This window comes from Chanodichthys erythropterus, chromosome 24 (assembly GCF_024489055.1).
Source record: "Chanodichthys erythropterus isolate Z2021 chromosome 24, ASM2448905v1, whole genome shotgun sequence".
NCBI lineage: Eukaryota > Metazoa > Chordata > Actinopteri > Cypriniformes > Xenocyprididae > Chanodichthys > Chanodichthys erythropterus.
Window position 1 is genome coordinate 3,885,353 of NC_090244.1, and position 14,892 is coordinate 3,900,244.

Sequence of the window (14,892 nt, forward strand, 5' to 3'; positions counted from 1 at the left end):
TTTATTTCACACAAATTTGACTTTATAACTCGCAATTCTGACTTTATAACTTGCAATTCTGACTTTATAACTCGCAATTCTGACTTTATAACTTGCAATTCTGACTTTATATCACGCAATTCTGACTTTATAAATCACAATTCTGACTTTAAATCAAGCAATTCTGACTTTTTCCTCAGAAATGCAAAATATAAGCTCACAATTGCGAGTTATAAATATAAAGTTATATATTCAAATATAAATATGCGAGTTATATATTCAAAAAACTTTCAGTGTTGTGATGTTGACATACCTGGTGTGGATTGGTTGTTGCTTGGCAACAGACTGATAGTGGCTGATTGGTTGGTTGTGGCAGGTGTTGGAGGGCAGCAGGGTGGGTGATTGGACAATGATGGGGAGGTGGAGTCTGTAAGCAGATAATGAACTTCTATAAAACTAATATTCAAAATATGCATATTGGAAAACATCTGCACTATTTGTGTGACTGTGTTTTCTGGGACCTGGAGAGAGAGTGGATGTGGTCATTCTGGCAGGTGAGAAAGAAGCCTTTCGAGCCGAACCCAGAGCAGAACGAGACCTGTCCAGGCAAAGAGATATTATACCATCAAAAAGAGAAAATAATTCACACGAGGCCTTTTTAATATCTCAATAGCTTCTCCCAGAAAGATATTAAACAGAGAATAACTGTCCCAAACTTTGCTCAGATTTGTCAGTCAGAGATCTCAATGTAAAATCAAACATTTCTCCTCAATTTTCCCAATATTAAATCATCTGAGCTGCTATACACATTTGTTTTATAGCTTGATACTCTTATGGCAATTATTGTCTTGCGTAATTGCATAATTGTTATCAATTGTTTGCAATTGCGAGATAAAAGGCAAAATTGTGACATAAAAAGTTGCAATTACCTTTTTAATTCCAAAAAATTGTAATAATATTTCACAATGTTACTGTATTTTGATCAAATAAATGCAGCCTTGGTGAGCTGAGGAAACTTCTTTTAAAAACATTGAAAAAAATTCCAACCCCAAACTTTTGAGCGGTAGTCTATGCTCGAGCAACCTCTGATTACTACAATTTTCCTGAATAGGTTCTCTTTGGAAATGTAGGACTGGAAATCTATCAGTGCTGGACGGGAAGATGAAGTGATAGAGGAACAGAGAGAAGGAAAGTGGACAGCATACCACAAACAGAAGGATGGACAGAATGTGACTGTTGTAGTGAGGAAGGGCGTCCAAGAGACGAAAAGAAGGCAGTGGGACGCAGAGCTACAAACAACACTAAGAGAAATAAGCAAGAGGGTATCAAACGAGAACATACAGAAACCAAGAGAAAGACGTGTGAATGGATGCTTGTGTGTGAAGATGTACATACCCCTCAACATCACTTATGCTTCCATGGTGTTGAAGATTGAGCACATAGAGGATGGACATGGATATGACACTAGAGAACGAGACAGAGAGAGATGATAATGAGCATGAAACGGAGACTCAAAATCTTCATTCTGAAGTTTTGGGGTGAATGATTTCCTCTCTCACCTGAAGGCCATTATGATGACCAGCGCCAGGATGGTGCCCTGCATGAATCTGTGACTCAGACAGCTCTGCTCTGTGACGGACCTCTGCAACACACATCTCAATAATCATTCTATCCCATTCCATCTCACATTACCTCATCTTATCCCATTCTATTCAATGTTATTCCATTCCATCTCATCTCGTTCCACTGATTGACTCTATGCAATCCAATTCTTTATGACTGTATCCTATCCCATTCTATGAATCTATCCTATCCCATCTGATTTGATTATATTCCATTCCATATGGTTCTATATACCATTCTATGATCCTACTCCATTCCATATGATTGTATTCAATCCCATCGATCCCATCCAATATAATTCTCAATATAATGGAATCTATAATTCCATTGGATTCTCTCTCATCCAATACGATTCTACTCAATACCACATGATTCTATCCAATCCTATATGATTCTATTAAATTCCATATGATTCTATTCCATTCCATAAGATTCTATCCCATTCCATATGGTTCTATTCCCTTCCAAACGATTCTATCTCCTTCCATATGATTCTATTCCATTCCATACGATTCTATTCCATTCCATAAGATTCTATCTCATTCCATATGATTCTATCACATCCCATTCCATATGGTTCTATGATTCTATTCCATTTTATGATCCTATTCCATTCCATATGATTGTATTCAAATCCACATGATTTTATCCAATCCAGTATTCTATTCCATTCCATAGGATTCTCTCTCATCCAATATGATTCTACTCAATACCATATGATTCTATCCCATCCTATATGATTCTATTCCATTCCATAAGATTTCATCCCATTCCATATTATTCTATTCCATTCCATAAGATTCTATCCCATTCCATATGATTCTATCCCCTTCCATACGATTCTATCCCATTCCATATGATTCTATCCCATTTCATAAGATTTTATCCCATTCCATAAGATTCTATCCCATTCCATATGATTCTATCACATCCCATTCCATATGGTTCTATGATTCTATTCCATTTTATGATCCTATTCCATTCCATATGATTGTATTCAAATCCACATGATTTTATCCAATCCAGTATTCTATTCCATTCCATAGGATTCTCTCTCATCCAATATGATTCTACTCAATACCATATGATTCTATCCCATCCTATATGATTCTATTCCATTCCATAAGATTTCATCCCATTCCATATTATTCTATTCCATTCCATAAGATTCTATCCCATTCCATATGATTCTATCCCCTTCCATACGATTCTATCCCATTCCATATGATTCTATCCCATTTCATAAGATTTTATCCCATTCCATAAGATTCTATCCCATTCCATATGGTTCTATTCCCTTCCATATGATTCTATCTCATTCCATATGATTCTATTCCTTTCCATAAGATTCTATTCCATTCCATACGATTCTGTTCCATTCCATAAGATTCTATCCCATTCCATATGATTCCATCCCATTCCATAAGATTCTATCCCACTGAATATGATTCTATCCCATTCCATAAGATTCTATCCCATTTCATACGATTCTATCCCATTCCATATGGTTCTATTCCATTCCATAAGATTTTATTCCATTATATCCCATTATCCCATGATATTTCCCATTATTTTATCCCATCCAATATAATTCTATCCGAATCTATATACTATATGAATATACATCCTATTATTCACCCCCTAACGGTTTTAAAATGTATTTCTAAACCCACTGTAAGCCTGCATGAAGTGTTTTTTGAGACTCCAGTGACTCCAGCAGCTTCAGATACAAATCTGAATGTTTATTGTACTAAAATCCTACTTCATGTCACTTGCATAATAATTTGGAACACAGTATATGTATATATTTTTAAAAGAGGTAGGCTGACATAAATCATACCTTGCTTCCTGGCTTAGTTGTTTTTTTCTTGAGTGGACCACTTCCTGTTCTGCTAAAATAGCTTCCTGATTGGCTAGAAAAAAGGAGCATATTTCTTCAGACTTTGAACTCACTCAGACAGATGCACCTGTGATTGCACAGCTTCATACACAAACACACACACCTGACCGTGCTCCCACTGACGGTGCTCTTCATGCTGTCTAGCCGACGCAGTTTGGCTAGTTTTCGGCTCCAGCGTTCGAGCTCGTCAATGCGAGTCTCCAGATTATCAGTGAGTTTGCAGAGCTCCTTCACCGCTCCCACGTTCTCCATGAAGATCCGATCCTGTAGCATCAAGCACACACATGAGAGGGAGGCAGAGAGACTGTTTGGGCATCTGTAAGAATGTGTGTGAGCGCTCGTACTTTATTGACCACCAGTAGATTAGGGATGGTCTCTCCGTTAGCACACACCACATCTCCTCCCTCTTTCACAGCCTCCGGTAGAATCTGCTGGACCTCCTGAGCGATCACCCCTGATAACACACACACACGTTGGGTTTCCATGTTTTAAGGCGATATTCCTCAGACAAAATGATTTTTGTACTTTACAAGCTGTATATTCTATCCCTTAACCCTAAACCTGGGATTGATCTGTGGGGACAGTACCGGTCTCAGCGGTGGTGTCGATGCCCACTGTGGCTGCAAACTCAGGCTTATACTGATAATGCACCAGCCTCATTTGAGAAATCCGCCTCAGGTTATCAGTGGTGTCCACCTGGAGAAAGAGAGCAAGTGTAAGAGATATTTGTGCACTGTCTGAGCAAAAGCAGCTAAATCATTCCATTATAGGAAAGCATGATGGAAATATCCTCAGGGCCAATAAAAAATGTTTTCTATTCCCCCACCATTGGTAAGGGAAGTTCGGACCTTGTGTATGTGTAAGGAGAGCTATGCACACACATCAGAATGTACCTCCTTCACATTCTCCTTGGCTCTAATATCGGAAGGATGCACAAGGGATCCCATGACCTTCACATTGCCGTGGACAACCAGGGCCTCGTCCGGCCGGTCCGTGTTAATGCCCACTCGGCCGTGATGATACACAGAGTCTGGCATCTGCCCTCTCTGCCACAACACTTCACTGTCACTCTCAAACTGACCTGGATTAGATGCCTGAGAGACAGAGGAAGAGAGACAGAGAGAGAAGAAAGAAAGAAAGAAAGAAAGAAAGAAAGAAAGAAAGAAAGAAAGAAAGAAAGAAAGAAAGAAAGAAAGAAAGAGAAAGAAAGAAAGGACTAAGTAATAGAACAATAATTTTTGTAATTGGCTGGGAAGGGAAGGTCTTGTGTTACTGCAAATTCAGCTGATTTTTAAATAAGTTTACACATAAAATATTTATATATACATATTTACATTTAACATATAATAAAGATTAGGGATGCACTGATACCGTGAACACCGTTACTGACAATCCTCATTTTGGCTGCGTGAGATTCTCCAGCTTTGTTGTTGTTGAGCTGTTAAAGCTCCGCCCTCTTATACAAATTTGACAAGCTATAATAAATGATCTGTGGGGTATTTTGAGCTGAAACTTCACAGACACACCAGTGACTTATATTATATCTTGTGAAAAGGGCTTTGTAGGTCTGTTTTAAATGAAAAATAAAGTACGACAGAGCAACAGAATGAACAGAAAAAGTAACATACGCTTGTACAATAGATTTTTTTTAACAGGCATACACCGCAAAACATGATTTTCTTTAGTATTTTTATCTTATTTTCCAGTACAAATACCTAAATATCTAAATATTTTTACAACAAGATACTTTTACTCAGGAAGCAAAATTACTTAACATATTAAGTCTTGTTTTATGAAAAATGTATTAAAATGAAACCACTTAAAAATATCTGCCAATGGGGTCAGAAAAATAAACTTAATTTAAATGTGCTCTATGTAAGAATGACAGCTAGTGGTTGAAATGGGTACTGCAGTCTAAATTCAAAATATTGTTAGCCCCGCCCCCTTCCCCTCAGACTCAACGCTCTCACGGGTTGCCAGTTTAAAGACACGCAACAGGAGCAAGATCAACTAACATTGGAAGGCGAAGAGACATACACACTGTAAGATAATTAGCTGATTTATTGATTTATGATGAGCTGATATCGTGTTTTAAAATGCTCCCGTTCATAGAGATTTTTAGATGGATGCTGAGGCTTTTTAGGTCGGGTAGAATCTGCGATCCCTGAACCAGTTTGTTCACTGGCTTCCATGGCTGCAATTCACTGCATGTTTTTTCCTCCAACTGGCAACCCGGGGTGGCGAAATACTATTGGGTAAATTGGCAATGTGCGGTCTTGCACAGACCAAAACAGAAACAGAAATTCCTACACGGAACGCAAATTTCAAAGTAAAATAACTGGCTGTAGCAAAGGTTTTCAGAGAAATGAGTATGTGAACTCAGTATGTTTAATAAATATCTGCAAACATATTATGGTATTTTTATGTAAATGTGTCTTTAAGATTTAAGAATGTTTAGATATTTGTACTGGAAAAAAAACAACTGAGAAAGAAAATATTTTTTGCAGTGTAATTACTGTAACCAAGAAAATGACATCTATTCAACAAATTAAGCCAGTTAATATGGTTCCTATTCTTTTGGTTTCTCTACCCAATATTTGTAAAAATCACAAATTCATTGAAAACGCAGGTATCGATAATCAGTATCGGTAAGTGCAAAAAAACAAAGTATTGGTATCGCACTCATTCTAGAAAAAGTGGTATCGGTGCATTCCTAATAAAGATTTATTATTTCCTCAGAATCTTTTCTCATTAAGAATAAAAACTCAAAAATACCATTAAAAAATGTAATACACAAAAAAACACTGAAATAAAGAGGCAAGAAATCAAAAACATAGGCAAACTCAAGCGTCAAGAGCATAAAAACGAATCATTTGAGCACGGCAGGCTTTAACAGTAATATTGATTGGTCAGAGGCGGATAATTGACACACAGAAACAGGCTGTGATTGGAGGAGGTCGGTCAGACAGACACGACCAGACTGACAGCGGTTACCCTGACGATGATCCTCTCGGAGACGTGAGCCGCCACCGTGAAGCTCTGACTGTGACACTGAGCCTGAAGAGCTACCACCAGCATGAAGTACCTACACCAACACAAATTTAAATGTTTTTAATGAAAATCAGAAGAGATTTAGAGTGCTATTTTGATCTTACGGAATCAATCAGACAGTCAGGTGTTGTCAATAAACAATAGGGGTGTAATGGTACACAAAAGTCACAGTTCGATGCGCACCTCGGTTTTGGGATCATGGTTCGTTAAGAGTTTGGTACATTTACATGTCCGCCCCTCCATTATTGGTTAAATTAAACGTGTTGTGCGTAGCCTATACTGTAATTTCCTTTGCGCGTGAGAATTCATTAACATGCAGTGACAATGGCGGATGCACAAAGTTCAATATTGAGATAGATGAGCGAGAAGGAGAAAAAGAGTCTTCTTCACCTTTCCACGAGGAGACGGCAAGCGAAGCAGCACCTGAGGCTTCCCATTTCCAGGACACGCATATTTCATCACTGGACTGTAGTATTGAGACTTCCCCAAAATCATGACATAGATCGGCGCAATGCTAGATGAATTTGTCTCATTATAAGTGGAAACAACTTAAAATACTCCAATCCATACAGATAAGAGTAAGACATCATTCTAAACTGTAACGTATGTGTCTGGTTTTATTTCTGTACACTCTACACTCACAATAAAAAAAAAACTTTGTGCTTTTGAAAAATAAAGTAACAAACAGGATGTAGCTTTCTGCCATCCTGGACTCCTTTCCGTAAAGTTTGTGGAACGCGTCACAAAAATGTATCGAGTCACAGCGTATAGGCTACTTGCAAGCTTTTGTGTGCCATCTGAACTCTTGTTTTTGGTTGTTTTTTCTTGTCGGGGCGAATACATGTACCGTTACACCCCTAATAAACTATAGTTGTTGTAAATAAACCTGGTTAGTTTTTCTTTGGCATGGCCATATTTCATACCTCTGGTCGGGGTTCGGCTTGCCTTTCTTTCTCATGTTATTGGCTGTGGTCTCGCTGAAGTGGAGACGACCCACCGTTACCTTTGTAACCTGCTCTGGCGGCAATGTCACTCTGTGAAACAAATGGTTAACATTAATATCACATGACTCAAATCCACACTCTTAACACGTGATATTTCACAGAAACTCCCACAACTGGTGTAAAAAAGACTTACAACACTGGTTTAAAGGGTCGTTTGCTCCGGTCAGACTGCGACTGTTCCACATTAATGGACTGATTCATTGCTTCCAGCTGGAAGACAGGTAGATAAAAACATGCTACATTATGCAAGAGTTTACAGACATTAGTAGTTATGACTGGTTGTTAGACTCACCTTGACCCCATTGAGTTTTAGGTAAAAGCATTCGATGGGCTGCAGCCCCTCTCCGGTCTTCACGTATTTGGGATCTCCTGGCATTCCGATGTACACGGTCACCTGGAAGTGGTTCTTCTTCTGACACACAAATGCATCATCAGCCAAGGAGAAGTTAAAACCCTTATCTGCATCCACCCTATAGGTAGGCATCGGACTGGAGAAGCAGAAAGATAAAAAGAAAAGAAAACAGCATGGAGAGGGTTTAAAATATCTTTACTAACATAAGAGGACTTCAGAAGGATAATATATAATGAAATAAATTATATATAGGCCCAAAAAATCTGTTCTTTTATCTATTATCTTTCTGAGCCCCTTCATTTTTGGGTCACACTTCACGGTCAAAAGTGACTTTGAAACGTAACTTTTTTTTTTCCTTCAGGAAAATCAATGTAATACATATTTTTTTTTCAATAATATTTTTTGATTATTATTTAGAATTTTGAAGGGATTTTATGATACTATGCAATATTTATACAATTTTTATGAGCTATTTTTTCTAATTAATTTATAATTTTTTTTTTTAAATAGAGTTTTAAAGTTATCAGAATGATGTCCATGAATTTTTTGTGTGTTCACATAGCAAATGCGACACAAGTCACCAAGTGTCATCCCATTCCGATGAAGCAAACTATTTTAAAAATTAGAAACGTAAAATTTTTCGGTCAGTTCTTATCGAAGAGGCCTATTGGGTTAAAGAGACATTTCACCACAGATACACATAAAATAAATAAAGTAGATATAAATATTAACTTACTAAATATATATTATATACTAATATATAATAATAAAATATATAATATTAACATATTAAATTTATAATATGTTAATTTATACTTAATTTATATTTATCAATAAAATATTTATCATAAAAAGTACTTAGAATAACCTAAATTCTGAGCTATTTTTTTTAATTATCGTGGTACAAAACCTAAAGTCATGCCATTTTTTCATTATAATTATTCTCTCTCTGTTCATTTTCATTCCTCTCTCTCATAAGCCAGATCTCTGCTCTTGCTCTCACTCCTACATGCTGCTCACCTCATAGGAATTCCCTGGCCGCTACCATCCATCTCTCTCTCTTTTCTATCTCTTTCAGTACAGCCTGATACCTCCCTATACCCCATTAAATCCCAAACACACACTTTTGCCCTCAATGCATTTCTCATTCCTCTGTCATAAATCTAAGTGCAGAGGTGTGTAGAATTAGGGCAGCACCCACAGTTCTTTTCCATTGGAGTCGTATAACGTAGTCCATTTGTTCTGCTGGTGCGCCTGCCACTTTATGCACTGATAGTTTGGATCCAGGTATGAGTTTTCTGCATCCTGCATCAAACCTGTGAAAGCACGAATGCATATACATCATATAGCGCTGAAAATGCAATCGTGCTTGTGTACCTGTGTGTGTGTGTGTGTGTACCTGGCTCTTGTTTGATGATGCCCGTGAGTATCTGGGAGTTGAGAGTGCTGTTGGGAGAGTCTGAATGTTTTCTCTTCTTTGCCGGATGTACAGGAATCCCACTGGAGAAACACAAAGCATGCGTTCGTTGATGTGGAAAAGTTTGGCCTTTGACACTGCTGGTCCAGGGGTCTCAAACCAGGGGTCCGGGGCTCACTAAGGGGCCTTAGCAAACTTTTAAAGGGGCCACAGGATGACTTAAAAGCATTTGAATTAATAAATTATTATTAATATATTTAAATAATGTAACAAAATTTAATTAAATTAATTTAAATCTAAATTAAAATGCTAAAAGAAAAACACTGAATGTGACACTGCTAAATGTAAACTAAACTAAACTAAACTAAACTAAACTAAAATAAAACCAGCAGGCCGGGGCCCAAAAATGACTTAAAAGCATTACAATTAATACATTTTTATTAATATGTTTAAATAATCTAATTCTAATCTAAATTAAAATGCCAGAAAATACCACACTGAATTTGAGACTGCTGAATGTGAAATAAAATAAAATAAAATAAAATAAAATAAAATAAAATAAAATAAAATAAAATAAAATAAAATAAAATAAAATAAAATAAAATAAAATAAAATAAAAAAAACTTCAGCAAACTTCCAAGCGGGCCACAGGATGAAAAATTATATTAAATTAAATTAAATTTACATGCATTAATTATTATTATATATTAAAATAATCTAACTCTAAATTAAAATGCTAAAAAAAAAAACACGTAAAATTTATATTGAAATCATATTTTTTTTCAGTTCATGAGGTTTTGTAACAGTACCGTTGAATGTGAAAAAATAAAATAAATATTTTTGTTTTTTATTAATTTTAATGACATGGAACGACATCACGCAAACTTATTGTAAAATAATACATATAAAATGTATTAAAAGTTTAACATTTCATAAAATCTCAGAGGGTCCTTCAGGTAAATAATTTTGGTCATACTCATTGAAGTCCCCTGAGCTATGAAAGTATAATTTCTGAGTGATTACTCTGGTCCTTGTGGATGTTGCAGGAGTTGATGTAGCATCTGAGTCTGTTGAATGTCTCCGCCCCCGCCGCTGGTCGGACCAATCGGATACTGCGAGATCATGGGCTCTGGCTTAAGGTACATGTCCCGGTGCATGCTGGGATAGAGGGGGTGTGTTGGGAGAGGCGGAGGACTGGTCATGTGACACATGTTCTCGGGCGTCATTGTCCTGAGCATGTGCGGATCTGGGATGGAATAATTAAAAAGCATGTTATGTTTCCTTAAATTAGCATCATAAGTTCTTATTCGTCACCATGCTAATAGTACACTTCATTATTAAGCACAAAAAAATTAACAAAATCCAGCAGTCAGCTGTTTTAAATAATTGTTTTTATGTCCACATTTATCGACAATATATTTAAAACTAAAAGAATAAATAAACAACTTTATGTTAATGTTTTTTTAACTTTCAGTCTTGATTATTTAACGCTGCTCAAATGGTTTGATTAAATCATTCAGGTGGATTGAACTTACCGTTGGCTTGCTGGGGTGAATACGGCTCTGAGCTGGAGTCTGGAGGGGACTCGGGAAGTGTTCTGCAAAAGTAATAACATTAAACCCAATGTATGCACATTACACACATTAAATACACAACATCATGAGTGATTGTCAGTGTTTTGTGATTGCAAGTTATTCTGAATCATTTTAATGTGTTGATATTAGGGGTGTAACGGCATGGACGTAACGGTTCCATGCATACAGTCAGACGACGAATACAGTGAGTCACAGGCGAGCCACACTCCAATCCAGAAGGGGGCGCGCGCGGTAATGCAATGCTGTTTGTTAACTGCCACAACAAGAACAAGCGCAGAAGAAGAACAGGCGATCTATGCACAGATATGTTTACGTGTAATCTCTCAACCAGTGTTTTTTGGAAAGACATCAATAAAACAGCTTGAGACTAATATCTCATGTAGCATCACATTTACCTCAGTTGAGTCATTTAGTGTCCACAGCATGTTAGTTCACTAGAGAAATGAACTCTAGAGGGGAAATATATGCGCTATATTAGCTTAAATATTCATTATATTTACTTTACCTGTTAGTAATGTCTTAATTTTTTAATACATATGACCCGAGCTGGCAAAAAGAGTCAGAATGCGCACAGGCAAAGCAAGTGAAAAATGTCAATTTTGGTCGAAATTGAGGTTTTCACAAAAATTAGTTCATTAAGCCCTCGCCTAGGGATACCAATGCTCCAAATAGCAATTAAACATCTAAGAGTATCTTTATTTGTGTGTTTTCTGAGAGGAGTACTTTTTGACCATGAAAAATTACGTTTTTCTCTGCTCGCTTCTCAGGGACTGGCCCTTCCTTCAACACAAGTTTGGTATCGTTGTGTTACAGATGTAGGCTAGTAAGAGCTGTGTGTGTAAACCCCTGAGAGACTGCGGCCTTTAGCCTGACAGGGCACCTGACTCCCATGCAGACGGACCCGGGTTTGAGTCCCGTTTTGAGAGGGCGTTTTGAACCGGAAGGGCTTCAGTTGTAAAACACTAGAGAATTCGTAGAGAATTCTCAATGGCATGAGTCTAAACCAATGAAATGTGATTTTCAAACTTATGCTGATGTAAACAAAAATTGGTGGCATTCAAATTACGGAAAAAACGGAACTGGCGTCACGTCAATTCCGTAAGTTGAATAGGGAAGGCGTAGGACGTACAGCATAAGCTTTTTGAAGAATACGAAAGGCAGTCTGGCAGAAGCTAGATATTTTACTTCATAACTTGTTAAATATATATATTTTTTTACACAAATGCATCGTTTCGCTTCAGAAGTACTTTATTAACCCCCGGAGCCATGTGGAGTATGTTTATGATGGATGGATGTGGATGGAGACACTTTCTTCAGCTTATATTCGTTTGGTAACGCATTACTGCCATTATAAAGCTTGGATGCATCGGGATATTTATTAATATTTCTACGATTGTGTTCATCAGAAAGAATAAAGTCATATACAGCTAGGATGGCTTGAGGGTGAGTAAAGCTTGGGGTAATTTTCATTTGAAAGTGAACTAATCCTTCAACTCAATTTTTCTCAATTGACTTTCCAGACTCTGTCGATTTTAAGCAGGTGTAGCTCAGTCACATTTTTTGTCAGATTTTAAACAAATCATACATCGTTTTAAAGTTTTTTTTAATATTGATTGTAAGAATAACAAAATGTTGCTCATTGCGACTCATTTTGTCACACAATAAATGTGTCATGAAAACAAGTTATGACAGTAACTGTGTAAATGATCATATATATAAAAAAAAATGAATGATGCACACACTGAAGTTTATTAAAAGTGATGCCTTTGCATGCAGCACTAAACATAGGACCACTGTAGTGAATCAGTTCTTGTTTTAATTGGAAACCCATCAAAAAGCTCACTAATGACATACCTGCCGCCTCCTTTCGGGCAACATTATAAAAGAGCATTACTGATTGCACAATTCCTCACAGGATATCAGGCCTGACCCATTCATCTTATGTCTCAGTGCTTATTCCCAGTTCACTCCTCCGTCTGTCTTACTCAGCCTTAGGAAACTAAGTATACTTTGGGTTTTACGCGCCTGACGCAGATTTAGGGGTAGATTTTTTTATACTGAAAATCATATGTTTACATACAAATCACTTACATATTTATGCCATATTTGCTCCTCTCGGCTCTCTTTCTCTTACCCGGGTGCGTACTGTCCGCGGTGGTCCGGTTTGACGTGTGGCTGTTGGGGTGTTTGGCTCTGCTGTTGCCCCAGGCAGGGGTAGTTGTGTCTGAGGTGGCCCAGTGGTGGTGGAGGTGGATAGGGATTCTGGCAGGCCTGGGGCAGAGAAGGGACGGCGCCCTGGCGCAGGGGGATGGGGGGGCTCACGCCACACCCTAACCCCCCTGAAGAGGATGCCCCGGCCTGGGGTGAAGTATACTGGGGTCCTGGGGTGCTGTGGACCTCTGTGAAACAACTGGAGGGAAAAAAAAACAAATCACCAGCTGATGGCCAAAATGACTCATTATTATCAAAATAAGCACATAATCATAACAAATTTGGTGTACCGAGTGGTACAAACAGTCTCCAGATTACACACAGAAACTCAACCGTACATACATGTCAGTGCTGTCGTCCTCTTTGCTGATGTATTCCTCCAGGATACTGGTGTCAATGTTTGTTGGCTCCAAAGAGCTGTTAATATCATGACCTATGAGGGAAACAGAGGGAGAGAGAGACAGAAAAAGGTAGAAGAAGAGAGTGAGAGAGGAGGATGAGTATCGTGTTCCTACGCACCGTTTCTACAGTGATAAAATAACAGTTTCACAACATCTTAACAAAAAAAGACAGACGGTATTATGATTCATGTGGCTTGCAACACTTCTGATTTGCTTGTTTAATAGCCAGATTAATGACATAAGTTCATATGGGGAACACAGATGAGGTCAGTAAAGACATAAATGTCTTGCAAGTTACACATAACATGAAGAAGGTCTGTCACTTTCAAAGAAAAGCTACTTACAAAGTAGCTTTTCTCTCTTTTCCAATCCTTGCCTCTCTCCTCTGCCCCCCTTGTCCACTTCTTTACCAAATCTCTCCAAATCTGCACCACATGACCCGTCTGTAATCACTCTGTTTGCAACACCTGCAATACGTCACTCTCACCCAGGCCAACTGACCCCGCACACTTAAACCAAATAAAGCATCTTTTCTTGCACAATCTGTGTTTCTCTTTAGGCAATTTACCAGTTATTTAATCAAAAAGTATGTTCATGTTCTTATTTTTTTTTAATTGAATGAATATTTTAAAATTCATCATTATGAACATATATGAATGTTATTTAACTTTTAAAAAAACATAATTTTTAAATGAATAATTTTGTATTTTAAAATGTATTTAATGTATAATTAATTAATTCATTTTGCTTTGGGTCAATATAAATGTAAAGAAAAAAACTTTAAATTTTGAAAAATCAAACATTAAAATAACAACAAAAAACAAACTAATATAAAGTTGTAATTCCTTTCCTTAAGTCCACTGGGGAAAAAAAACATGTATTGTGAGATATAAAGTCCGAATTGCTTCATATAAAATCAAAATTGCGTGATATAAAGTCAGAATTACTTGATATAAAGTCCGAATTGCTTGATATAAAGTCCGAATTGCTTGATATAAAGTCAGAATTGTTTGATATAAAGTCAGAATTGCTTGATATAAAGTCAGAATTGTTTGATATAAAGTCAGAATTGCTTGATATAAAGTCAGAATTGCGTGATATAAAGTCAGAATTGCGTGATATAAAGTCCGAATTGCTTGATATAAAGTCCGAATTGCTTGATATAAAGTCCGAATTGCTTGTTATAAAGTCAGAATTGCTTGATATAAAATCAGAATTGCGAGATATAAAGTCCGAATTGCTTGATATAAAGTCAGAATTGCTTGATATAAAATCAGAATTGCGAGATATAAAGTCCGAATTGCTTGATATAAAGTCAGAATTGCTTGTTATAAAGTCAGAATTGCTTGATATAAAATC

The 14,892-nt window shown here is 37.1% G+C and overlaps 1 protein-coding gene across 2 annotated transcripts in view; it reads right to left on the minus strand.

Annotated features, from left to right (window-relative positions):
* The window catches only part of myrf (myelin regulatory factor), a 40,911-nt gene that overhangs the window by 7,017 nt on the left and 19,002 nt on the right, over window positions 1-14,892 (minus strand). The window contains exons 2-20 of one of the 2 annotated variants that reach the window (XM_067379128.1): window positions 13,475-13,565; window positions 13,056-13,331; window positions 10,862-10,923; window positions 10,350-10,572; window positions 9,309-9,409; window positions 9,111-9,225; window positions 7,850-8,045; window positions 7,691-7,767; window positions 7,477-7,587; window positions 6,497-6,587; window positions 4,396-4,596; window positions 4,090-4,198; window positions 3,847-3,956; window positions 3,606-3,766; window positions 3,443-3,515; window positions 1,539-1,621; window positions 1,375-1,443; window positions 501-577; window positions 293-406 (exon numbers count right to left, since the gene is read on the minus strand). In XM_067379128.1, the coding sequence (XP_067235229.1) occupies window positions 293-406; window positions 501-577; window positions 1,375-1,443; window positions 1,539-1,621; window positions 3,443-3,515; window positions 3,606-3,766; window positions 3,847-3,956; window positions 4,090-4,198; window positions 4,396-4,596; window positions 6,497-6,587; window positions 7,477-7,587; window positions 7,691-7,767; window positions 7,850-8,045; window positions 9,111-9,225; window positions 9,309-9,409; window positions 10,350-10,572; window positions 10,862-10,923; window positions 13,056-13,331; window positions 13,475-13,565 (2,340 nt within the window). Of the gene's footprint in view, window positions 1-292; window positions 407-500; window positions 578-1,374; window positions 1,444-1,538; window positions 1,622-3,442; window positions 3,516-3,605; window positions 3,767-3,846; window positions 3,957-4,089; window positions 4,199-4,395; window positions 4,597-6,487; window positions 6,588-7,476; window positions 7,588-7,690; window positions 7,768-7,849; window positions 8,046-9,110; window positions 9,226-9,308; window positions 9,410-10,349; window positions 10,573-10,861; window positions 10,924-13,055; window positions 13,332-13,474; window positions 13,566-14,892 lie in introns of both variants that reach the window. The other variant, XM_067379127.1, reaches the window with a different exon arrangement.